The sequence below is a fragment of the Elephas maximus genome, chromosome 3 (genome assembly GCF_024166365.1).
Source record: "Elephas maximus indicus isolate mEleMax1 chromosome 3, mEleMax1 primary haplotype, whole genome shotgun sequence".
Taxonomy (NCBI): domain Eukaryota; kingdom Metazoa; phylum Chordata; class Mammalia; order Proboscidea; family Elephantidae; genus Elephas; species Elephas maximus.
In genome coordinates this window covers 94,254,310-94,281,213 of record NC_064821.1, presented here as the reverse complement: position 1 = coordinate 94,281,213, position 26,904 = coordinate 94,254,310, and the positions used below count along the sequence as shown (strand labels likewise).

At 39.1% G+C, this 26,904-nt stretch overlaps 1 protein-coding gene across 1 annotated transcript in view; it reads right to left on the bottom strand.

The window, feature by feature from the left end:
- The window catches only part of RNF11 (ring finger protein 11), a 54,540-nt gene extending 32,173 nt beyond the window's left edge, over window positions 1-22,367 (bottom strand). Inside the window, exon 1 of the mRNA XM_049875204.1 lies at window positions 22,170-22,367. Coding sequence (XP_049731161.1) covers window positions 22,170-22,292 — 123 coding nt within the window. The 5' untranslated portion in view covers window positions 22,293-22,367. The remainder of the gene's footprint in view (window positions 1-22,169) is intronic.
- Window positions 22,368-26,904: the final 4,537 nt, after the last annotated feature.

Genomic DNA, 26,904 nt, shown 5'->3' with positions numbered 1-26,904 from the left:
AGAACGCTCAAAGCTCACAGTAAAAAAAAAAAAACAATAAAAAAATGGGCAAAAGACTTGAATAGACACTTCACCAAAGAGGACAGATGGCAGATAAGTACATCAAAAGATGTTCAACATTGTTAGCTATTAAAGAAATGCAAATTAAAACCGCAAGATAAACACCACATACTTGTTAAAATGGCAAAAATAAAAAATATTGACAATACCAAGTGTTAAAAAAGATGCAGAGCAATTGGTATTTTCATGCATTGCTGGTGGTGGGAATGCAAACTGTTACAGCCACTGTGGAAAAAAAAGCCGTTATCATAACTTTACACCACTGGTAACAGTATGTTTAGAAGAGTTTTTAAGAGCTAATTTTTGCTGTTCTCTTCTAAATCTAGGGTTGGTGAGGTATGCAGGTCAAATCTTAAATTAGTCTCATAACTGAATATTTTCTGTTGTCAAAAAAGAGTTAATAACAAGTTCAAGATCAAACAGCATATTTTAGGTTAAGAAGTGAAATTGAAGAAACACTAAACTGACTCATCCCTCTTTTATCTTTAATTTTATGCAGCACTTAAATCCAAGGCCACTGATAATTGTTGCAGCCTCTAAAAGCAGAAGTGATGGTATTACTGTTAAAAAGCAGTAAAATATACATGATTTGTGGCTTACTCAGACTTTTAGGGTGTACTACTATTTGCAAGGTGGTGTAAGGTACTATGTTAACTGGCTCAGTGTTTTTGGGTTTTTTTTTTTTTTTGGTCAAAAAGCTAGAGCACCCGAATCACCAAACGGGTATGAAAAGGGGAATACCAGTTGAGAGAAAAGAGATGACATTGACATGGGACACCCAAAACACATATGCTAACTTCTGAACTTTGCTGAAAGGCTGTTTACTTTCAAATGACATAATAGATATTATGCAGTGGGATATTTTTGTCATCTTAGCAGAATACTATTGTTGTAGTGTATGACACGTAGAAACCTATCTTTACATGATTTATGGAACACTTTGAAAACACCCACTTCATTATAAAGGAATCTCATTACTTCAGGCATCAATGTATAAACTCCTTCATTCCAATATCCCATTCTTCCATCATACTCATACTACTGGAAACAGACTCTCAGAGGACATTCCCAAGACTGCCTCTGAACCAAATCTCGTGTATGGCCCCTATTTTGCATCCCTCTACCACTCCTCTGCCACACCGTGCAGTTATCCCTATCTAAAACTCAATTCTTCTAGCTCCCCAGCTCTACTACTAAGCTTGTTTCTTCATTTCTAAGAATAATAATACCCGCTTTCATGGGGTTATGATAAAAATTAAATGTGGTCCTATCAAAATTTCAGCTGGTTTCTTTGCAGAAAGTTGATCCTAAAACAAGTTGATCCTAAAACTCATATGGAAATGCAACAAAGAATAACCAAAACAATCTTGAAAAAGAACAAAATTGGAGGACTCACATTTCCTGATTTTAAAACTTACTACAAAGCTACTGTGTGGTACTAGCATAAGGATATATATATATATATATATATATACGAAACAGAATTGAGTCCAGAAATAAGCCCTTATATTTATGGTCAATTGATTTTCTGCAAAAATGCCAAGACAATTCAATGGGAAAAAAATTCCCCTTTCAACAAATTACACTGGAACAGCATAATTCATTCATACCAAAGAATGAAGCTGGATCCCTTTCTCACACCATACATAAAAATTAACTCAATAAAAAAACCTAAAAATAAAAGCTAAAAATATAACTCTTAGAAGAAACAACAGAAGTAAAACCTCATGACCTTGGGCTGGGTAAAACCTTCTTAGACACAACACCAAAAGTTTAAGCAACAAAAGAAAAAACAGATACATTGGACTTCATCAAAATTAAAAACTTTTGTGCTTCAAAGAACACCATCAATAGAGTGAAAAGAAAACCTACCATCATGGATTGAACTGTGTCCCACAAAAATATCTGTCAACTTGGCTACGTCATGATTCCCCGTATTGTATGATTGTCTACCATCTTGTCACCTGATGTGGTTTCCCTATGTGTTGTAAATCCTATCACTATCATGTATGAGATGGATTAGTGGCAGTTACACTGATGATCTACAAGATTAGATAGTGTCTTAAGACAATCTCTTTTGAGATATAAAAGAAATGAGCAGAGAGACCAAGAAACCAGCACCAGGAGCAGAGGATGTCCTTTGGACCTGAGGTTCCTGCGCTGAGATGCTCCCAGACCAAAGGAAGACTGATGACAAGGATCTTCCTCCAGAGCTGACAAAGAGAGAAAGTCTTCCCTGGAGCCGGCGCCCTGAATTTGGACTTCTAGCCTACTGGACTGTGAGAGAATATACTTCTGTTTGTTAAAGCCATTCACTTGTGGCATTTCTGTTATAGCAGTATTAGATGACTAAGACACCCACTGAACCAGGAAAAAAATCTTTGCAAATCATATATCTGATAATGCACTGTTGCTGGGTAGAGTCGAGTCAATTCTGACTCACAGCAACCTCATGTGACAGAGTAGAATTGCCTGATGAAGTTTTCTTGGCTGTAATCTTTATGGAAGCAGACTGAAAGCAAATTGCCAGGTCTTTCTCCCACAGAGCCACTGGGTGGGTTCAAATGACCAACATCTCAGTTAGCAGCTGAGCACGTACCCAGTGCACCACCAGGGTTCTGATAATGAACCCTACAAATACAAAATATATAATAACATACACAGCAAACAAAAAAAATTCTTACGATTCAACAATAAAAAGACAAATTATTCAATTTAAAAACAGGCAAAGGATTGGACTAGACAGACATTTCTCCAAAGATATACAAATGCCTAATAAACATTTGAAGAGATGCTGAACATTGTTAGCCTTTAAACTGAAACCAAACCCGCTGCCGTCAGGATGATTCCGATTCACAGTGACCCTATACAACAGGGTAGAACTGACTTGTAGCGTTTCCAAGGAGTGGCTGGTGGATTCGAACAGCCAAGCTTTTGAAGCTGAACTTCTAACCACTATGCCACCAGGACTTCTGTTAGCCTTTAGGGATAGGCGAATCAAAACCACCATGTGATACTTCATACCCGCTAGGATGACCATGCAAATAGTCCATGCAAAATCTGATAACTAAGGTGTGCCTGACCCCAGCCATGGTCTTTTCAATCACCTCATATGTATGCGAAAGCTGGACAAAGAAAAAAGACAGAAAAATTGATGTATCTGAATTGTGTTGGTGAAAAAAATACTCAATATACCACAACTGCCGAAAGAATGAACAAATCAGTCTCAGAAGAAATATAACCAATGTGTTAGCAATACACACCCAACCCATGACAGTAATTCCACTTCTGAATATATACCCAAAATAAATACATTATGTACATAAAAAATGTTCACAGCAGCTTTATTTAAACAGCCCAAAACAGACACAACCCAAATATATGTCAATAGTAAAATAAATAAATAAAATGTGGTATTTATACAATTGAATACTATACAACGAGAAAGTATGAACTTTACTGCTGTATATACATATACATACTGCTCTACATAACATGAGTGAATTCAAAAACATAATGTTGAACAAGAAGTAGGATACAGGAGAGTACATACAGTATGATTCCATTTAGTTTAAGCTCAAAACCGGGCAAAAGAAATATATGGTGATATGGTCAGAACAGTGGTTATCTTCGGGGAAGGGATACTGACTACTGGAAGGCGTGAGGGAGCCTTTTGTGGTACTGCAAATAGGCTGTATCTTGATCTGGGTAGTTATGATACTAACTCTTTACTATATATAAAAAAAAAAAAAAATTTTTTTTTTTTTTAATATATAGTTACACTTTAATAGAAAAGATGTGTGTGTATCACTTTAAAGGTATCTTATTATACAACTCTCTTCGCTCTGAAATCATGCTCCCACCTACTGATTATTCTTTCTGCTCCAAGCTTCCCCACTGGAAATTTAATCAGGGCAGCTCTGTTGTTTTTATTTATCTTTTACATAGAAGTTCCATGTAAGATTTCATCTGAAGGCTTCAGAAACTAAAGGAAATTTGTGATTCACTGCCCGATCACAAATTAATTTCCCAACTTGGAAAATCTATACCAAACAATTTAACACTTGATGATATACTAATTGAACTAATTGTTTCACATATATAGTGTTGTCCCCTAATCAAAATGTTAGCTCCATTTTCCTTGGTGTTTCACACACACTTGCTGAGTGACAGCAGAAACCAGGTATCCAGTGTCCTGGTTTTTATCCTAAACCTTGCTGCTTACTTAGTTTTTGATAAACTGTTTCTTCTATTTCTTCCACAAATGTAAAATTTTAAATTGTTAAACAAAAATTACACGTAATTTTCAACTAGTTGGGTCAGTTATAAAAGCCTCACCATCCTTAAAAGCATTTGGATTTATGAGCGTTAAGAAAAATTTAGTAACTTTCGATACAAATATATTTGGAGGATTGCTTTCTTCACTCCCATACTTTCAGATCCCTTAGTTACTTTAGGAGCCCTGGTAGCAGAGTGGTTAAGCACTCGGCTGCTAACAGAAAGGTTGGCGATTCAAACCGCCAGCCGTTGTGTGGAAGAAAAGATGTGACAGCCTGCTTCTGTAAAGATTACAGCCTCGGAAACCCTATGGGGCAGTCCTACTCTGTCCCATAGGGTTGCCATAAATCGGAATTGACTCAGTGGCAATAGGTATGGTTTTGGTTTACATGTACATTCATAATAATTCAACTTAAGGTATTCTTAATCAGTTAAAATAAGGAGCTCAGTTCTAAGGCTTCAAAAACATCAAAAGGCCAAACTGAGTATCAAAATCAATAGGTCAAGGCAGATTCCCCAAGAGCAGAAAATATACTTATTTCTATCACCTAACTTTTCAATCTCACGTAGCCATTTCTTCTGCTGTTATAAATCACCTCTTCCTCACATCGCTCACTTAGAATATATATCTTCCCCTTGATGATCAGGCTTTTTTAAAAAAGACATCTAGTTAACTTCACATTTCACTCTCAGTCTTTCATGTTACCACCTCACTCCTAATTTCATTTAAGCCCAAACCCACTGCTGTTGAGTTGATTCCAAATCGTAGCGACCCATAGGCTTTCCAAGGCTGTAAATCTTTATGGAAACAGTCTGCCACATCTTCTCCCACACAGCCACTAGTGAGTTCAAATTGCCGACTTCTTGGTTATCAGCTAAGAGCTTTAACCACTGCACCACCAGGAATCCTTTAATTTCATTTATATCACACAAAAATGTGAATACCATAAATATTTGTTAAATTCCAATATCAACATTACTGCTAAGGAAAAATACTAATGGGAGTTCTACAGATGGAAGGAAAAAAGACACTAGAAAGTAATTCAAAGCTATACATAAAAAGAAAGATCCCTAATAACAGAAAAAACATGGACAAGTATCAGGGCTAATAATAAGGTATTCATGCTTGATAATTCTAAATCTTTTGTCCTTTGTGTTTTTTAATAACCAACATATAAAAGGCAAGGATAAAATGTCATATTCATGGTAAACACTAAGAAAATATGTAACAACAAAAAATGCACAAAAGGAAAGCAGAAGGGAATCAAAAAAGCTCACTATAATAAACCAACAAAACACAAAAACAAGGAGTACTAAAGGACAAAGACAAAAAGAAGGGTTAAGACACCCAAAAAACATAACAAAATGGCAGAAGTAAGTCACTTCTTATCAGTAATTACAGTGAAGGTAAATGAACTAAATGCTCCAATCAAAAGGTAGAAAGTGGTAGAATGGATTTAAAAAAAAAAAGATCCAACTATATGTTGTTTACAGGAGACACATCTTAAACCCAAGGGCACAAACAGGCTGAAAGCAAAAGGATGGAAAAAAATATTCAATGCAAATAATAACCAAAAGAGAGCTGAGGTGGCAATCTTAGTATCAGACAAAGTGGACTTTAAGACAATCTGTCAGAAGAGATAGAGATGGACATCATATAGTGATAAAATGGTCAATTAATTAAGAAGATTTAATAATCATAAGTATATATACACCTAACACTGGGGCATCTATATAAAGCAAACACTGACAGAACTGAAGGGAGAAATACGTAGTACTACAATAATAGTTAGAGACTTCAATACACCACTATCAATATTGGACAGAACACCTAGAAAGAAGATCAATAAGGAAACAGAGGACCTGAATGACACTATAAACCAACTAGACTTAACAGACACATATAAGACACTCCACCCCAAAACAGCACAATACACATTCTGCTCCGCTGGCACATGCATCATTCTCCAGGACAGGCCACACTTTAGGTCACAAAGCAAGTCTCGATAAATTTTAAAAGACTGAAATCATACAAAGTATTTTCTGGCCACAATGGAGTGAAGCTAGAAACCAGTAACAGAAAAAAACCTGGAAAATACACAAACATGTGGAAATTAAACAACATACTATTAAACTATCAGTGGCTCAAGGAAGAAATCACAAATTTCTTAGAGTCAAATGAAAATGAAAGCACAACATACCAAAACTTATGGTATGCAGTGAAAGCAGTACTCAAAGGGAAACTTACAGCAATAAATGCCTACATAAAAATTGAAGAAATACCACAAATTAACAGCCTAACTGGACAACTCCAGGAACTAGAAAGAGAAGAGCAAACTAAACCTAAATCTATGAGAAGATGGGAAATAACAAAGATCAGAACAGAAATAAAATAAAAAACAGAAAAAGAATCAATAAAACAAGAAGATGGTTCTTTGAAAAGATCAATAAAACTGACCAACCTTTAGCTAGACTGATAAAGAAAAGATTCAAACAAGCAAAACAAAAAATGAAAGCAGGGACATTATAACTGACCCTACAAAAATAAAGAGAATTATGACAGAATGCTAAGAACTACATAGCAACAAACAAATGGATAAATTCTTGGAAGCACACAACCTACCCAAACTGACTCAAGCGGAAATAAAAAGTCTCAACATACCTACAAGTGAAGAGACTGAATCAATGATCAAAAACCTTCCAACAAAAGAAAAGGCCTAAACCAAATAGCTTCACTAGGGAATTCTACCAAACATTAAGAATTGACACTAATACTGTTCCAATCCTTCCAAAAGATGAAGAAAGGAATACCCCCAAGGCATCCTATGAAGCAAACATAATCCTGATACCCAAACCAGACAAAGACACAGCAAAAAAACTACAGGCCAATATTTCTTATGAATACGGATGCAAAAATCCTCAACAAAATATTAGCAAACAGAATCCAACAACATATTAAAAGAGCTATACACCATGACCAACTGGGATTTATTCCAGGAATGCAGGGATGGTTCAACACTAGAAAAGCAATCAATGTAATATACTCTATCAATAGAACAAAGGAAAAGAACCACATGATCATCTCTATGGATGCAGAGAAAACATCTGATAAAATCTAACAGTCATTCTTGATGAAAACCCTAAAGAAGACTGGAACAGAAGGGAAATTCCTCAATATGATTCAGGGCACATATAAAAAGCCAACAGCCAACATTATACTTAATGGAGAAAGTCTGAAAGCTCTGCCCTTGAAATCGGGGAAAAAGACAAGGATGCCTGCTTTTACCACTTCTATTCAATACTGTATTAGAAGTCCTAATCAGAGCAATAAGTCAAGAAAAAAAATAAAAGGTATCCAGATTGGAAAAGAAGTAGAATTCTCTATTCATAGATGCTATGATCCTATATAGAAAATCCCAAAGAGTCCACAAGAAAACTTCTAGAGCTAACAGAGGAATTTAGCAAAGTTGCAAGGTACAAGGTCAACAAACAAAAATCAGCTGGAGTTCTCTATACGAGCAATAAGAAATCTGAAAGAGCAGTTAGGGAAACAATTTCATTTACAATAGCGTCTAAGAGAATAAAATACCTAAGAATAAATCTAGCCAGTGATGTGAAGGACTTACACAACAAAAACTATAAAACACAGCTGTAGGAGATTAAAGAAGACTTAAATAAATGGAAAGATGTTCCATGTCCAAAGACTGGAAGATTTAATTATTTTTAAGATGTCAATATCACCCAAAGAAATCTATAGATTCCATGCAATCCTGATCAAAATTCCAACAGCCTTCTTTACAGAAACAGAAAAACCAATCCTCAACTTTATATGGAATGGCAAGAGGCCCCAAATAGCTAAAACAGTGTTGAAAGAGAAGAGCAAAATAGGAGGACTCATACTTACTGATTTTAAAATATATTATACAGCTACAATAATCAAAACAGCATCATACTTGTATAATAATAGATACATAGACCAATGGATTAGAGTTGAGAGTCCAGAAACAAGCCCACATATCTATGGTCAACTGATTTTTGACACAGGTGCTAAGTCCACTGATGTGGAAAGAAGGGTCTCTTCAATAAATGGTACTGGGAAAACTGGATTTCCACACGCAGAAAAATAAAACAGGGTCTATGCCTCACACCATATACAAAAGCAAATTCAAAATGGATGAAAGACCTAAACATGCAAACTAAAACGATAAAATTCTTAGAAGAACAAGCAGGGGCAACAGGCCTAGTTTTCAACAGTGGAGTATCTAACATAGTAACAAAAAAGCACAAACAGCGTAAGACAAAATAAATAAATGGGACCTCATGAAAATTAAAAACTTTTGTTCATCAAAAGATTTTACCAAAAAAGTGAAAAGACAAGCCACCAACTGGGAGAATATCTTCAGCAACCAAATTATCCAACAAGAATCTAATAACCAAAACAAGTAGTTCTACTCTCCTACAGGGTTTCTATGAGTCAGAATCAACTTGATGGCAACGGGTTTAAAAAACTTAACAACAACAGGAGGCGGAGCCAAAATGGCGGACTAGGTAGACGCTACCTCGGATCCCTCTTACAACAAAGACACGGAAAAACAAGTGAATCGATCACATACATAACAATCTACGAACCCTGAACAACAAACACAGATTTAGAGACGGAGAATGAACTAATACGGGGAAGCAGCAATTGTTTTCAGAGCCTGGAGCCAGCGTACCAGTCAGGTACGGCACAAGCACAGAGAGCTGCTCCACCCCCCTGAACTAACCCCGGGAGGGGGACCAGCCGGTTCCGCGGGCGGTGTGGGACGCAGCTGGTAGGAGAAGTCCCCGGGAGGCAGTGACTGGTCTTGGAACGGGGAGAGCAGCGTCCCAGCCAGGGAACCATCCCGCTGGGATTTGGACTGGACGCAGGTACGGCATAAACACGGAGAGCTGCTCCACCCCCCTGAACTAACCCCGGGAGGGGGCCCAGTAGGGTCGCGCGGGCGGCGTGGGATGCAGCCGGTAGGAGAAGTCCCCGGGAGGCAGCGACTGGTATTGGAGTGGGGATAACAGCGTCCCAGCCGGGACACTCGGTCACGGCACAAGCACGGGGAGCGGCTCCACCCACCTGAACTAACCCCGGGAGGCGGCCCAACTGGTTCACGGCGGCGGCACGACAACGCGGCTGGAGGGACGAGAAGTCCCCGGGAGGTAGCGACTGATTTTGGAGTCGAGAGTGCACCGTCTCAGTAGGGGAGCCTTGACGCTCGGCGTGGGGCTGGAAGCGGAGGATCTGACCTTGACTCCAACGGGCCAGACCTCCCAGGGGCAATCTCCACATAGCCAGCACACATAGTCGACGTGCCCCGCGGGAATCTCAGATATAATAGTCATTCCAAGCAAGACAAGCAACTCTGGCTATGTTCTGAGGTGCTACTCTCCTATCTCTCTGTTCCCTCCCCCACCCTCCCCAGGCGGCTTCATTAACATCCGAATAGCCTGAGCTAGAGGGATAACTCTGATAGGGATCTGACTGCATTTTTTTTTTTAGCGGATTTTCTGGAAGAACTAGTTTCCCAGTGATGGCTCGGAGACAACAATCCATATGAAACCACTTAAAGAAGCAGACCATGACAGCTTCTCCAAGCCCCCAAACAAAAGAATCAAAATCTTTCCCAAATGAAGATACAATCCTGGAATTATCAGATACAGAATATAAAAAACTAATTTACAGAATGCTTCGAGACATCACAAATGAAATAAGGCAAACTGCAGAAAAAGCCAAGGAACACACTGATAAAACTGTTGAAGAACTCAAAAAGATTATTCAAGAACATAGTGGAAAAATTAATAAGTTGCAAGAATCCATAGAGAGACAGCATGTAGAAATCCAAAAGATTAACAATAAAATTACAGAATTAGACAACGCAATAGGAAGTCAGAGGAGCAGACTCGAGCAACTAGAATGCAGACTGGGACATCTGGAGGACCAGGGAATCAACACCAACATACCTGAAAAAAAATCAGATAAAAGAATTAAAAAAATGAAGAAACCCTAAGAATCATGTGGGACTCTATCAAGAAGGATAATCTGCGGGTGACTGGAGTCCCAGAACAGGGAGGGGGAACAGAAAACACAGAGAAAATAGTTGAAGAACTCCTGACACAAAACTTCCCTGACATCATGAAAGACGAAAGGATATCTATCCAAGATCCTCATCAAACCCCATTTAAGATTGATCCAAAAAGAAAAACACCAAGACATATTATCATCAAACTCGCCAAAATCAAAGATAAACAGAAAATTTTAAAAGCAGCCAGAGAGAAAAGAAAGGTTTCCTTTAAGGGAGAATCAATAAGAATAAGTTCAGACTACTCAGCAGAAACCATGCAGGCAAGAAGGCAATGGGACGATATATACAGAACGCTGAAGGAGAAAAACTGCCAGCCAAGGATCATATATCCAGCAAAACTCTCTCTGAAATATGAAGGCGAAATTAAGATATTTACAGATAAACACAAGTTTAGAGAATTTGCAAAAACCAAAGCAAAGCTGCAAGAAATACTAAAGGATATTGTTTGGTCAGAGAACCAATAATATCAGATATCAGCACAACACAAGGTCACAAAACGGAACGTCCTGATATCAACTCAAATAGGGAAATCACAAAAACAAACAAATTAAGATTAATTAAAAAAAAATACACATAACAGGGAATCATGGAAGTCAATAGGTAAAAGATCACAATAATCAAAAAGAGGGACTAAATACGGGAGGCATTGAACTGCCATATGGAGAGTGATACAAGGCGATATAGAACAATACAAGTTAGGTTTTTACTTGGAAAAATAGGGGTAAATAATAAGGTAACCACAAAAAGGTATAACAACTCTATAATTCAAGATAATAGCCAAGAAAAACATAACGACTCAACTAACATAAAGTCAAACACTATGAAAATGAGGATCTCACAATTTACTAAGAAAAACGCCTCAGCACAAAAAAGTATGTGGAAAAATGAAATTGTCAACAACACACATAAAAAGGCATCAAAATGACAGCACTAAAAACTTATTTATCTATAATTACGCTGAATGTAAATGGACTAAATGCACCAATAAAGAGACAGAGAGTCACAGACTGGATAAAGAAACACAATCCATCTATATGCTGCCTACAAGAGACACACCTTAGACTTAGAGACACAAACAAACTAAAACTCAAAGGATGGAAAAAAATATATCAAGCAAACAATAAGCAAAAAAGAAGAGGAGTAGCAATATTAATTTCTGACAAAATAGACTTTAGACTTAAATCCACCACAAAGGATAAAGAAGGACACTATATAATGATAAAAGGGACAATTGATCAGGAAGACATAACCATATTAAATATTTATGCACCCAATGACAGGGCTGCAAGATACATAAATCAAATTTTAACAGAACTGAAAAGTGAGATAGACACCTTCACAATTATAGTAGGAGACTTCAACACACCACTTTCGGAGAAGGACAGGACATCCAGTAAGAAGCTCAATAGAAACACGGAAGACCTACTTACAACAATCAACCAACTTGACCTCATTGACTTATACAGAACTCTCCACCCAACTGCTGCAAAATATACTTTTTTTTCTAGCGTACATGGAACATTCTCTAGAATAGACTACATATTAGGTCATAAAACAAACCTTTGCAGAGTCCAAAACATCGAAATATTACAAAGCATCTTCTCAGACCACAAGGCAATAAAACTAGAGATCAATAACAGAAAAACTAGGGAAAAGAAATCAAATACTTGGAAAATGAACAATACCCTCCTGAAAAAAGACTGGGTTATAGAAGACATTAAGGAGGGAATAAGGAAATTCTTAGAAAGCAACGAGAATGAAAATACTTCCTATCAAAACCTCTGGACACAGCAAAAGCAGTGAGTGCTCAGAGGCCAATTTATATCGATAAATGAACACATACAAAAAGGAGAGCCAAAATCACAACTGTCCCGACAACTTGAACAAATAGAAAGTGAGCAACAAAAGAATCCATCAGGCACCAGAAGAAAACAAATAATAAAAATTAGAGCTGAACTAAATGAATTAGAGAACAGAAAAACAATTGAAAGAATTAACAAAGCCAAAAGCTGGTTCTTTGAAAAAATTAACAAAATTGATAAACCATTGGCTAGACTGACTAAAGAAATACAGGAAAGGAAACAAATAACCCGAATAAGAAACGAGAAGGACCACATCACAACAGAACCAAATGAAATTAAAAGAATCATTTCAGATTATTATGAAAAATTGTACTCTAACAAATTTGAAAACCTAGAAGAAATGGATGAATTCCTGGAAAAACACTACCTACCTAAACACATTCAGAAGTAGAACAACTAAATAGACCCATAACAAAAAAAGAGATTGAAACGGTAATCAAAAAACTCCCAACAAAAAAAAGCCCTGGCCCGGACGGCTTCACTGCAGAGTTCTACCAAACTTTCAGAGAAGAGTTAACACCACTACTTCTGAAGGTATTCCAAAGCATAGAAAATGACGGAATACTACCCAACTCATTCTATGAAGCCACCATCTCCCTGATACCAAAACCAGGTAAAGACATTACAAAAAAAGAAAATTATAGACCTATATCCCTCATGAACATAGATGCAAAAATCCTCAACAAAATTCTAGCCAATAGAATCCAACAACACATCAAAAAAATAATTCACCCTGATGAAGTGGGATTTATACCAGGTATGCAAGGCTGGTTTAATATCAGAAAAACCATTAATGTAATCCATCACATAAATAAAAAACTTAACAACAACAAAGACATAACCCAATTATAAAATTGACAAAGGACCTCAATAGACATCTCACCAAATGGCTACCAAACACATGAAAAAATGCTCAGCATCATTAACCATCGGAGATGCAAATCAGAACCACAATGATGTACTGTTTCACTCCCACTAGGATGGCTAAGAGCCCTGGTGACGCAGTGGTTAAGAGCTCGGCTACTAACCAAAAGGCCGGCAGTTCAAATCCACCAGCCACTCCTTGGAAATCCTATCGGGGCAATTCTACTCTTTCCTACAGGGTCATTATGAGTTGGAACCAACTCAACGGCACCTAACAACAAGGATAACTAAGATAAGGAAAAAAACAGAAAATGACAAATGTTGGACAGGATGTAGGGAAACTGGAACCCTTATCCACTGCTGGTAGGAATGCAGAACGGTACAGCTGTTTGGGAAAACAGTGTGGTGGTTCCTCAAAAAACTGAAAATAGAACTACTATATAAGCCAGCAATTCCACTCCTAGGTATATACTCTAAAGACTTGCAAGTAGAGACTCAAAGAGAGACTTGTACACCAATGTTCATTTCAGCACTATTCCCAACAGCCAAAAGGTGGCAACAACCTAAATGTTTACCAACAGATGAATGGATAAGCAAAATGTGGTACATACCTACAATGGAATACTACTCAGTAGGAGAAATGAAGTCTTGAAACATGCTACAGTGTGGATGGAGCTTGAAGACATGCTGAGCTAAATAAGCCAATCACAAAAGGACAAATATTGTATAACCTCACTTATATAAAAAGACAAGAAAAGACAAATGTATAGAAATCAAAGTTTATCAGTGGTTATCAGGGGTGGGAATGGGGAGGAAAACAAGGGCTAATGCTGATGGAAAATCTCACTGATTAAGGGTATTACACAGCCGACTACTGTAATTGTTGCCAATAAGTTGTACACCTGTAAAAAGCTGAATTGGCAAAGGTTGTGTGAATAGATACATCTACAACAACAACAAAGAGTAGCTGCTTATGTGCAATCAAATAAGTCATGGGATGTGGCTCCCTGATTTGGAGGTTTAGGGTCACGGTTTCATGGTACATCGCAGTTAACTGGCCTGAACACATGTTTAGTGCTTCTATTCTACGCCCTAGTTTGCTGCACAGTGCACGGGGTCTTAAAACCTTGCAAGTGGCCATCCAAGGCACAACAATTGGTCTCTATTTGCCTGGAGCAACACAGGAAGAAGGAAAATCAGGAATAGGAGGAGGATATGGAATGTGTGGCTAACTGCCTCCAAGAACAACCACCTCCTTTGCCATGAAACCAGAAGAACTGGATGGTGTCTGGCTACCATTACCGAACATCTTCACAAAAGATTCTGTAGAAGAATCCTGATCAAAATGGGGAAAATGCAGGACAGAATTTCAAATTCTAGAATCCAATTTCAAATGGACTCTAGACTCTCTGGAGCCATGGAGGGGGTGGATGAACCACTGAAATCACTGCCCTGAGATAATCTTTAAACTTTAAACCAAAAATATCCCATGAAGTTTTCTTAAAATCGAACAACAGTTTAGCTTAACTAGTAAAAAAAAAAAAAAAAGGCCTGCCTTGAGCATTATGCTCTTTTAAGACAGGGGATCAAACTGACAACTGCAACTCTACTGGGGGCGGGGGGGGGGGGGGTGGCACTGAGTTTATGTTAATGAGGGAAGAACAACCCAGAAAAGGAAGGCAACAATGGCTGCACAATTCGAAGAATGTAATCAATGTCACTAAATTGTACACACAGAAACTGCTGGACTGGTGTACGTTTTGCTGTGTACATTTCTTAACAACAAAAACAAAACAAATAAAATTTAGGGAAAAAAAAGTTACTAGTAAGGAATCAACTTCTGGAAATTCTTTACAGCCTTTTTTTTTTAATAACAGGACAGAAATATATCATGCCTTAGTTTAATATGGCCCCTAACTCTTTACTTGAAGGAGGGCGAAACACAGAAGATAATTATACTCAGAAATGACTTGGGGCAAGATGACAAAGAAATATAACATCTCTTTAATTCCAATTCCAATGTCTACAACCATCCTCTTTTTCACTCCTCTCTTCCAATTTCAACACTATCGTGGCTAAGAGTAAAGACAGAAGACAAAGAGACAAAGAAGTGGTACAAAGTTGAAGAACAAAATCATGGAGGACCTATAGTAGGTTTTTACTCTTCTATTTGGAAAAAATTAAATAAAATTAAGTCCTTAAAAAAAAAAATTCCATTCTGCCTCTAGTATTTTAAGATTTTTAAAGACCTAAATTCTTCTATAAAATATGCAGGTTTGTAGAAAGTATTACCTAAAAAAATATTTTAAGAAAACTCAACTTCTCAGATCTTATGTACCAAGACACTTATTGCCCCTATCTTCTCAAGTTACCCTATAATTAGCTCTAGAATTTAAACTCTGACACACATACTGTCCTACTCTTAAAGGTACAAAACATTCTTAATGCCTTACCAGAGTGGGAGACAATACACAAACAAAAACTGCCATAATGGCCATAAACAGAAATACCTTTGCTTATTTATTTAAAAAAATCCCTAGGCAGGTTAAATTACACAGGGCACAGAATCAAACTCAAATGAAAAAAGATGCGAAGAGATGAGCTGTCCCAAAGTATAAATTAGAAGTGATAGGACAAAAGTGAATACAGTCAGTTAAAACAGCTAATGTGGGAGAAATAGCCCAGCCCTTTAAAGTACAAAGGTCAAGCACTGAAACACAGGACACTGGGAAGATTTTACACAGAAGCAAACAGCCATGAAACTTCACACTTCTTACAGCAAAATACAGGGACTGATTTCCATATTTACTCAAATATTTGAGTGTCTACTATATGAAATACACAGTTCTAGCAATTCAAAAATGAAATCAGACTTGGATTCTAGTAGAGATGTGACACTGTCACAAATAATTAGAATAGGAAGTGTGAAGAGTGGTAAACAAAGCACTAAAGGAGTTCAAATTAAGAAATGACGTATGTTGGGGGAGATCAGAAGGGATTCATGGAATTCCAGCTGGATCCTGAATGCTAGAGGATTAAGGGAAGGGCATTCTGCGCAATGGGAATAGAATGATTAAAGGCACAGAGGCAGGAAAGCAGGAGGCATATATGGAACATAGCAAACTGTTCAGTTTGACTGGAGTATACATAGTAAAGTAAAAGATTATAAAGCTGGAAAGGTATAAGAAACCAGATCATGACTTTGAATGTTCAGATTTTCAGCGGTTAGACATGAAGAACCATTAAGGATGAAGAGAAAAGGAATCTGAGGTATGATTTATCTGGTGGCATAGAATGAAACAATGGGGAGGAGAGGGGACACCAACTGGGTTATTGTTATGAGAGGTAATGAGGACCTCAATTACAGTGATGACAGCAGAAGAGGTAGAAGACAGATGTTAAGTCAGTCAATCATCAAACATTCACTGTTCACAATGTGTAGGTGCCATTCTACTGTACTGAGAAAATTTTAAAAGCTTAACATTTTTTGAGGAAATTGTAGCCTAGGAAATACTGTTAAAATATCAAGAGCTAATTAATTCACAAGGCAACGTATGATTTCAGATAAATAGCACGTTTAAAAAGTACTTAGAGTCAGAAGTGAAAGAAAAAAAATTCGCCAGGGAAGGTATTGAAGAGGTCAGAGTTGATCCGTACCTCAACGAAGAAGTAGAATTTCTTCAAGACCAAGGAAGGGAAAATTTTCACACAAAGGAAATTTTTAAAAATTAAATAATTTGTTTTAAAAGGCCAAGATATGTGAAACATATGCTGGGATAATTTCTACCGAAATGGTAAACACAATGGTAATATTAAAAAAAAAAAAAAAAATCTCAATAACCTGAATTTAACTTCAAAAAGACATCAGAAACATGAGGCATTAATACACTATTATTGTAGCTTTGAATGCTTAAAAATAAGTACTCTATTATATTCCAGATTTTTAAAGGCAGAGGATTACTTTTAATGAGTTCTATAGGATAGGCCTGGTCTTTTTAAGAAAAAGTGTATTGAAGACAGCTTTATTCAGTCATAATTTAAAATACCCAAAATGTTATGTTTTGTGATTCGTGAAAGGAAATTCCTTGAAATCAACAAAATCTGACTTAACTCTCTTTCCTTTTTCATATTTTACATGTAAATGGAACATCTGAATCCAGGTCCACATGACTCCAAAACCAGAGCTATACCTTCACTTGCTGCTGTGTTAAAAACTTACTTTCTTCTTCTGATTTTAAAATCCCAAATGTAATAATCACAAAGTATACAGCAAGGGAAAGGAGATTAGTAAATTTCAAACTATGTAACTACAGCATAAATGAAAGATACCAATCTTTATTTATATACATTCAGATAGAAATAATGCAAAGTGGGGTTTTTACTGTTGTTCAATAAATATTAAGCTCTTGTTCTAATAGGATTACCCACTGCTGTCGATTAGCATATGACAAACAGGACACTTGACAGATCGGTACCCCACTCAAGCTGTTCACATATACCTCTCTGAGCTGGGCTGCCTACCTGCCCCCACCCCCTCTTATTAGACCTTCACTCCCAGTCTTTTATGACTTATCTTCCCTCCTTCACTGCCCTTCCAAGACATCCTTGATGAGTGTTGTACACAGATTTCCTCTGGATTCTTTTTAAAGATTCAGGGAAAAGAGAGTTGGTAGAGGGTGTGCCAAGAGCATATGCTTTTACCTTCTGTTAAGGATTGAACTGTGCACCTCAAAAATATGTGCTACAAATCATAACACCCATACCTACGGACGGAAACCCTGTTGGCATAGTGGTTAAGTGCTACAGATGCTAACCAAAGGTCAGCTGTTCAAATCCACCAGGCATTCCCTGGAAACTCTATGAGGCAGCTCTACTCTGTTCTACAGGGATCCTATGAGTTGGAATCGACCCAATGGCAACAGGTGTACCTGTGGTTGGGAACTGAGTTTTCTTTGTTATGTCAATGAGGCCATATCAGTGTAGGATATGTTTATGAGATATAAAAGATCGGATAAGGCACAAAAGACAGACACAGAGGGAAGACAGACATTATCTGAAGACAATGAAAGCAGGCCAGCCTACAAGCCCAGGAACTCCAAGGATGGCTGGCTACAGAGACGAGACAAGAATATTTCTCCAGAGCCAACAAAGAGGGAGCCTTCCCCTAGAGCCAGGTGTCCTGAATTCAGATTTCTAGCCTCCTAAACTCCTAAACCTTGGAAACTCTCTGGGGCAGTTCTACTCTGTCCTATGAGTCGAAATTGACTCGACGGCAGTAGGTTTTTTTTTTTTTTTACTGTGAGATAATAAATTCTGTTATAGCAGCGTTAAGAAACTAAGACACCTTCTAATTCAAGAAGGGCTCTAACCTTGTCCCTCCAATTTCTTTAAAGACAGGAATTCAAGTTCTTTCTCATAAAATAAACATTTTATGGTGGAATATATACAGGGCAAAAAAAGACTAATTTGTTACTTTACCAATAACAATTATTTTATCGTTTTAAATCAATCCCTATACTTTATATTACTGGAACTTGATTTTTAAACTTTTTAAAACTGACTTTTAATATAGAAAAAAAAGGGAGTAGGAATATGCACTTCATAAAATGTTCAACTGCACCTGCCTCTAAATAAAACATACTAATTCATTTAAAATAAATCCATTTACTCATTCATTCATCCAGTAACTGAGTGCCTATTATGTGCCAGGGACTTTTCTAGGTAAGTGGAAAACACCAATTTTAAAACAAACAAATTATTCTCCTCAAGGGCTCACCACCTAGTAGGAGGAAAACAATAAACATTACACATAGTGTCAGAAACAAGCAAGCGCTTTGGGAGCAGGGTAAATGGAAATTCCACAGTACAATTTTGAATAGGGCTTGATTAAGGTGACATTTGAGTAAAGACTTAAAGGAGGTAAGGGAGTCAGCTATGGTGACACCTGCAGGAAGAGTACTCCAGGCACAATGAAAACCAAGGCAAAGGTCATAGAGTGTTCTAGGAAGAGCAAGGAGGCCAGTGAGGTTGGACAGAAGCTAACAAGGGGGAGGGTAGAAGGAAAAATGTCATAGAGATATACGAGGAGCACGGGGAGTACAGATTCTGTTAGGAACACACTGCAGGGAGGCAAGGGTAAAAGCAGGGAGACCAGTTAAGAGGCTATTAAACTAACCCAGGAGAGAAGTATGCACTTCCTACAAACTTTATAATGGTATAGGGTTTTTTAAGGGGAAAAGTCAGTTTTGAATAACTTCAGTCAAACAAATCTGTCAGATACTGTTAAAAGGGAATAACTGGAACTTAGAAAAGTTTACCCTACAGAGCTCTTGGCATATACATACATTGTGCAACAAAAACAACACCAAAGACATCCTTTAATTACTTATTACATAACTACTCACTACAGAAAAACAACATGTGTTTCTTTATAATCAGCTATTCTTTACTAAAAAAAAAAAAAATCCCATTGCAGCTAACAATTTCTTAAAAAATAAGCCTATATTCCTGTAGCTGTTAATTATATACTAATTCTTTTACAAAAATACATTACTTAGATCCAATGAAAACATTATAAATCATTTACCAAAAATATTTTATTTGGTGTTTCTTAGATCATGTAAATTAACCATTCCTAAGAAATATTATTTCCTTCGGGGGACATTTTTTGCACAAGTTTCTCTTTTTACGCTCCCACCTTTTAAAGTAATTATTTTCTTCCAAATGATACTAAATTTGCATATCATTCACTTCAGGAAAGGGTAACCACAAGAAAATACCCACTGTCAGAAATAACATGTTTCAAAAACTGTTCCTTTGTGATACCAAAAAACCATCATTATCATCTAGTCCTTCTGGTTAGGGCAAATACTATATTATTTCCATAAATTCTAAAGAAATACTCCTTAATACCGTAATTACCATAAGGATAGGAGAGAGGGCAACAAGTCAAGACATTCAACTTGCCTGGAAACAGGCTAGAGAACACAAAAGGGGGAACTCTGAAATAAAAGTTCACATCTCTAAAAAACTGTCTCTCCTGAAATGGAAATGAATTACATATATATATATGCACACACAAACATATATATGGGGGGGTGACAAAGGCAAGTATAAACACAGGTTACTTGCTTCACTCAAAAGATATTTGTTCGGAAAGACGTCCAGATGTGGCCTGCATTTTTAAAAGATTACCACTGTGACAATTCTTTGGGGAAATGGGTGTGTAAATGTAGAAAACATGATACTGAATTTAAATTCATTAATTCATTCAACATTTAAGTGCTTCTTATGTGGCAGAAAATGTGCAAAATATTGGAGTCACAGTTCCTGTTCTCAAGGGGTATATTCATTTATCCCAGTTACTGAATACTATGTGCCAGACGCTGCGGATTCAGCAGCAAACAGGAAGACACACGGTCTACCTTCATGCAGCTTATACTGGGGGAGGAGGGAACTCCTCAAGGATGTGACATTCATCTAACTAAACAAGAACATTCACTAAAATGTTACAGGTAGTGCTTACAGATGCGCACAAGGGGACACAAATGAGAGTGATGGATTCAGGGATAGAGGTAGGGGAATATCAGGAAAAGCTTCAGATATGTGGACCTAACAACTGAGTTCTCAAAGGGAATCAGATGTTCACCTGGCAGACCTTGGGGGGGGGGCGGGGGTAGAGAGGTGTGAACAGCCTGGTGTACTTGGCAGGCCTGGAATACAGAATGTGAGAGATAAGTCATGGGGGAATCTGTATGCCACAATAAGACTGGGCTTGATTGATAGATATGAAAGGTCTCTGAAGGGTTTTACTCAGAAAACCAGCATATGTGATCAGGTTTTTCTTGTGTGATGAGACACAAGTTTACACAGGAATGAAAAAAGAACACTAGATAATGATGTCACCACATGAAACAACAAAGGAGACCGCCCAGTTAGAAAAACTAAACTCCCTTCAGGAAAAAACTAAGGACTAAATATTCAAGCCCTTCTGGGAAAAAAGTTTTTATTCAACATCATTTAAAATTGGAAACGCAGAAGAAAAGGGGTGTATATGTATGATGGATTATTAACATCTGCATATTCTATTTTGAGTTTCCTGTTTTAGTTTCTTATTAACTCTGTAAACACATCTGGGCCTGCAGGTTGCTGTACAAAACGCAATGAAACCTATTTAGGAGAAAGCCTTTGATACAGAGAGAATCACAACTAACAGAAGGTATTTCCCAAGTCAGGTTTAAAGGTTTCCAAAGTTCTGAAGCTAATCAAGTTTTATTAAGTCAGCACATTTTATAAGGTGTGTCATAGGGGTGGAGCAAAAGTGAGGTGGGGTTAAAAAAAAATCAACAAATATATACATACATATAAACAAGTAACTCAATGTCGCTGGGACTAAAATCACCAGTTGGAGATCCTCTCCCAAGTAGAGGGAGAAATGAACACCCACCAGATCCAATTAACACAGACAGAAGGAGGGGTGGGGGTAGGAGGGGGGAGGGGAAGATGATCACACATGAAAATACAAATGGAGTTGGTGGGAGGTAACCACTTACTTATCCAGAACCCATAATCCAGCTGGCGGTACGATGAGGAAATTACCCCCAACCCCACAACTCCGACTTTTGGATTCAGACATAAAGGCAGGAAAATAATGTCACTCCAAAACTTCACAAACTAATCACCAGACTCTTGCCAAAGGGATATGACCGCAAACTCGCTCCCAGAACGCAAGGACAGAGAGCACCACCCCTACACGGTGCCAGAGGGGAGGTGAAGGATCACCCCTATTCTGGGAGTGGAGGGCAATCACCCTTAAGACTCAGCCCCAGAATAGCAAACAGCCCCAACCAGGCCTAGCCGGGGCTAGGGGCAGTGATGGTCCTGAAGCCCCCTCAAATCTCGGCCAGACCTGCCTGATCCTCGCCCCCCGCCCCTCCCCCCCCCTCCCCCCCTCCCCCCCCCGCTTTCTCGAACACACAACCTCCCCTACCTGATATGGCGGCGGCGGCTCCTGATCCGGCTCCGTCCCCTCACCAAAGCTAGCCCGGTCGGACTGAGACTCGTGAAGCAGGGAGATGTCATCCGAGGTGGGGGATTTGAGACAGTTCCCCATCTTCCGGGGCTGGGGTGTGTAATCTGGGGGAGGAAGAAAGGAGTGGCGGGGCCGTCTGCACGCTCCGCGGTCAGCCTCGGTCGGCGAGGTGGGGTCGGGCGGCAGGCCGGAGCTCAGGCGGCAGCGGCTCCCCCGCCCCCCGGCGCCGCCGAGGGGCCGCTCATGCCAGCCCCCGGGGGTGGGGGCTCAAGCCTGGGCCGCGGGCTCCACTGGGGTCGCGACGGTTGCCTCCTGCCAGGCGGTGTTGGGGGGGGCGGGGAGACGGGGCACTTCCCCACCCCGCCCCCCCGCGGGGCGGCGGCGGCCACGGAGCTGCTGGGCCTAATCCAGGTCAGGAGGGGGGGGCGCGGCCGTCACGGCTGCCTCAGCTGCTGCCTCAGCTGCTGCTGTCCCCGCCGACGCCGAAGCCCCGACCGCGGGCCTCATCCTACTCCGCCTCAGCGCGGCGGCGGCGGCGGCCAGAACAAGGCCGGCCTGGGCCCTGCGTCATCCCGCTGTGCGTGCCCTGGTCCCGCCCTCGGCGCCGGGAGGCCTGGGCGGCTCCCGCGGCGCGTTGACCAACCTCCTCTTCCCCGCTAGCAGCTGTTCCTGGGGCTGCGTCAGTTTCTGCTTATTTTTGTGACAGTTTGGCTCGGTACCTGACTTCGAAGCCTCTCCAGCCTCTCGCTCCTCTCCACTCCGTGCTTCCGCCCGGTTTGTCTCAGCTGAGCTCCGCCGTGTGCACTATTCCGATAATCTCAACACCCTCAGCTGCCAAGTGATCTATTTATAAACGCATATCTAAATGGATCATTCCCTTGGTTAAAATGTAAATGGCCTCCCTTTATCCTTTCAGAATAAAGTGCAAGCTTATTAATGAACTCTCCCTACCTCTCCAATCACTTTCCTTATTCTCCAACATCACAGCCAAAGAGATTGTTCCAGCTGTTTATCTCAGATTGCTCCATTTCTTTTTATTCCCACCGCTATTTTTTATAGTCCAAGTCCGGAAACCCTGGTGGCGTAGTGGTTAAGTGCTACAGCTGTTAACCAAGAGGTTGGCAGTTCAAATCCGCCAGGCGCTCCTTGGAAACTCTGTGGGGCAGTTCTACTCTGTCCTATAGGTCGCTATGAGTCGGAATCGCCTCAACAGCAGTGGGTATTTATAGTCCAAGCCACCATAATCTCTCAGTGACTAGGGCAATAGACTCCCAGCTGTTCTCCTTGCATTCACCATTGTTGTTGTTGTTAGGTGCCACAGAGTTGGTTCTGACTTATAGCGACCCTGTGTACAACAAAACAAAACACTGCTCCGTACTGCGCCATTCTCACAACAATGGTTCCTATATTTGAGCCCATTGTTGCAGCCATTGTGTTAATCCATTTAGTTGAGCATCTTCCTCTTTTTTCGATGACCTTCTACTTTACCACGCATGACGTCCTTCTCCAGGGAATGTTCCGCCCTTATAAACATATCCAAAGTATGTGAGACGAAGTCTTGCCATCCTCGCTTCTAAAGAGCATTCTGGCAGTCCTTCTTCCAAGACATATTTGTTCGTTATGCTGGCAGTCCATGGTATATTCGGTATTCTTTGCCAACACGGTAATTCAAAGGAGTCAATTCTTCTTTGATCGTCCTTATTCATTGTCCAGCTTTCACATGCACACCAGGTAATTGAAAATACCATGGCTTGGTAAGGCACACCTTAGTTCTCAAAGTGACATCTTTGCTTTTCAACACTTTAAAGCGGTCTCTTGAAGCAAATTTGCAATGCATCGTTTGATTTCTTGACCACTGCTTCTATGGGTGTTGACTGTGGATCCAAGTAAAATGAAATCCTTGACAACTTTAATCTTTTTTCCATTTATCATGATGTTGCTTATTGGGTTTTTGCTTTTTTGGTTTTCTTTAAATTGAGGTGTAATCCATACTGAAGGCTGTGGTCTTTGATCTTCATCAGTAAGTGCTTCAAGTCCTTTTCACTTTCAGTAAGCAAGGTTGTATCATCTGCATATCACAGGTTGTTAGTCTTCCTGCGATCCTAATGCCATGTTCTATAGTCTAGCTTCTCAGATTATTTGCTCAGTTTACAGGTTTAATAAATATGATAAAAGGACACAACCCTAACACACACAACTTTCCTCGTTTAAAACCATGCAGTATCCCCTTGTTCTCTTCAAACGACTACCTCTTGGTCTATGTACAGGTTCCTCATGAGCACAGTTAAGTGTTCTGGAATTCCCATTCTTTGCAATGTTATCCATAATTTGTTATGATCCACACAGTTGAATGTCTTTACATAGTCAATAAGACACAGGTAAACATCTTTCTGGTATTCTCTGCTTTCAGCCAAGATCCATCTGACATCAGCAATGATATCCTCATTCTATGTCCTCTTCTGAATCCAGCTTGAATTTCTGGCAGTTCCCTCTTGATACATACTGCTGCAACCATTTTTTAATTATCCTTAGCATAATTTTACTTGTGTGTGATATTAATGATATTGTTCAATAATTTCCACATTCTGTTGGATCGCCATTCCAAAGAAACCCCTCAGGTTGGAAGGCACTCAAAATACGACTAAGGAAGAGTTGCCTCCTCAAAGTAGAGTTGACCTTAATGACGTGGATGGCATCAAGCTTTCAGGACCTTCATTTGCTGATGTGGAAGACGCAAAATGAGAAGAAACAGCTCCAAACCTCCATTAATAATTAGAACGTGGAATGTGTGAAGTATGAATCAAAGAAAATTAGAAGTTATCAAAAATTAAACGGGACATTTGAAGATCGATATACTACTATCAGTGAGCTGAAATGGATTCGTATGGACCATTTTGAATCAAACAAATGGTCTACTATGCCAGAAATAACAAATTGAAGAGGAATGGCATTGCATTCACTGTCAAAAAGAACATTTCAAGATCAACCTTGAAATACGTTGTCGGTGATAGGATAACATCCATGCGCCCACAAGGAAGACCAGTTAATATGATTATTATTCAAATTTACGAGTCAACCAGTAATGCCAAAGATGCAGAAACTGAAGATTTTTATGAACTTCTGCAGTCTGAAATTTATTGAACATGCTATCAAGATGCATTGATAATTACTGGTGACTGGAACGTGAAAGTTGGAAACGACGAAGGATTGGTAGATGGAAAATATGGCATTGATAATAGAAAAGGCGCTGGAGATCACATGATAGAATTTTGCAAGACCAGAGACTTATTCATTTCAGGTAGCTTTTTTCCACAACATAAACAGTGACTATACACATGAAAACCCTGGTGGCATAATGGTTAAGAGCTACGGCTGCTAACCAAAGGGTTGGCAGTTTGATTCCACCAGGCATTCCTTGGAAACCCCATGGGGCAGTTCTACTCTGTCCTATAGTGTTGCTTTAAGTTGGAATCGACTCCACGGCAATGGGTTTGGGTTATGTACATAGACCTCACCTGATGGATACACAGGAATCAAATTGATTATATCTGTGGAAAGAGACAATGGAGAAGCTCAATATCTGTCAGAAGAAGGCCAAGGGCCAACTGTGGAACAGATCATCAATTGCTCGTATGCAAGTTCAAGTTGAAAGCTGAAGAAAATTAGAGTAAGTCCATAAGAGCCAAAATACGACTTTGAGTATATTCCACCTAAATTTAAAGATCATCTCAAAAATAGATTTGACGCATTGAACACCAGACATGTTGTGGAATGACATCAAGGACATCATACATGAAGAAAGCAAAAGGTCATTAAAAAGACAGGAAAGAAAAAAAAGACCAAAGCGGATGTCAAAAGAGACTCTGAAAGCTGCTCTTGAACATTGAGTAGTTAAAGTGAAAGGAAGAAATGATGAAATCAAAGAGCTGAACAGAAGATTCTGAAGGCTGGCTCAAGAAGACAAAGTAAAGTATTATAACGAAATATCCACAGACCTGGAGTTAGAAAACCAAAAGGAAGAAAACGCTTGGCCTTTCTCAAGCCAAAAGAACTGAAGAAAAAGTTCAAGCCTCAAATTGCAATATTAAAGGATTCTATGGGGAAACTATTGAACAACACAGGAAGCATCAAAAGAAGATGGAAGGAATATACAGAATCACTGTACCAAAAAGAACTGGTCGACATTCAACCATTTCAGGAGGTAGTATATGATCAAGAACCTATAGTCCTAAAGGAAGAAGTAGGTCCAAGCTGCACTAAAGTTATTGGTAAAAAACAAGGCTCCAGGAATTGATGAAATACCAATTGAGATGTTTCAACAAAAGGAGTTCCTCACTGGTATATGCCAAGAAATTTGGAAGACTGCTACTGCCAACTGACTGGAAGAGATCCATATTTGTGCCATTCCGAAGAAAGGCACTATGTCAGACAATGTTCTGCTACTATCCATAAGGTTTTCAGCAGCCAGTTTTTTCAGAAGTAGATCACCAGGTCCTTTTCCCCAGTCTGTTTTAGTCTCGAAGCTCCACTGAAATCTGTCCACCATGGGCGACTGTCTTAGTTATCCAGTGCTGCTATAACAAATATACCACAATTGGGTGGCTTTAATAACCAGAAATTTGTTTTCTCACAGTCAGGAGGCTAGAAGTCTGAATTCAGGGTGCTGGCTCTAGGGGAAGAACTTCTCTCTCTG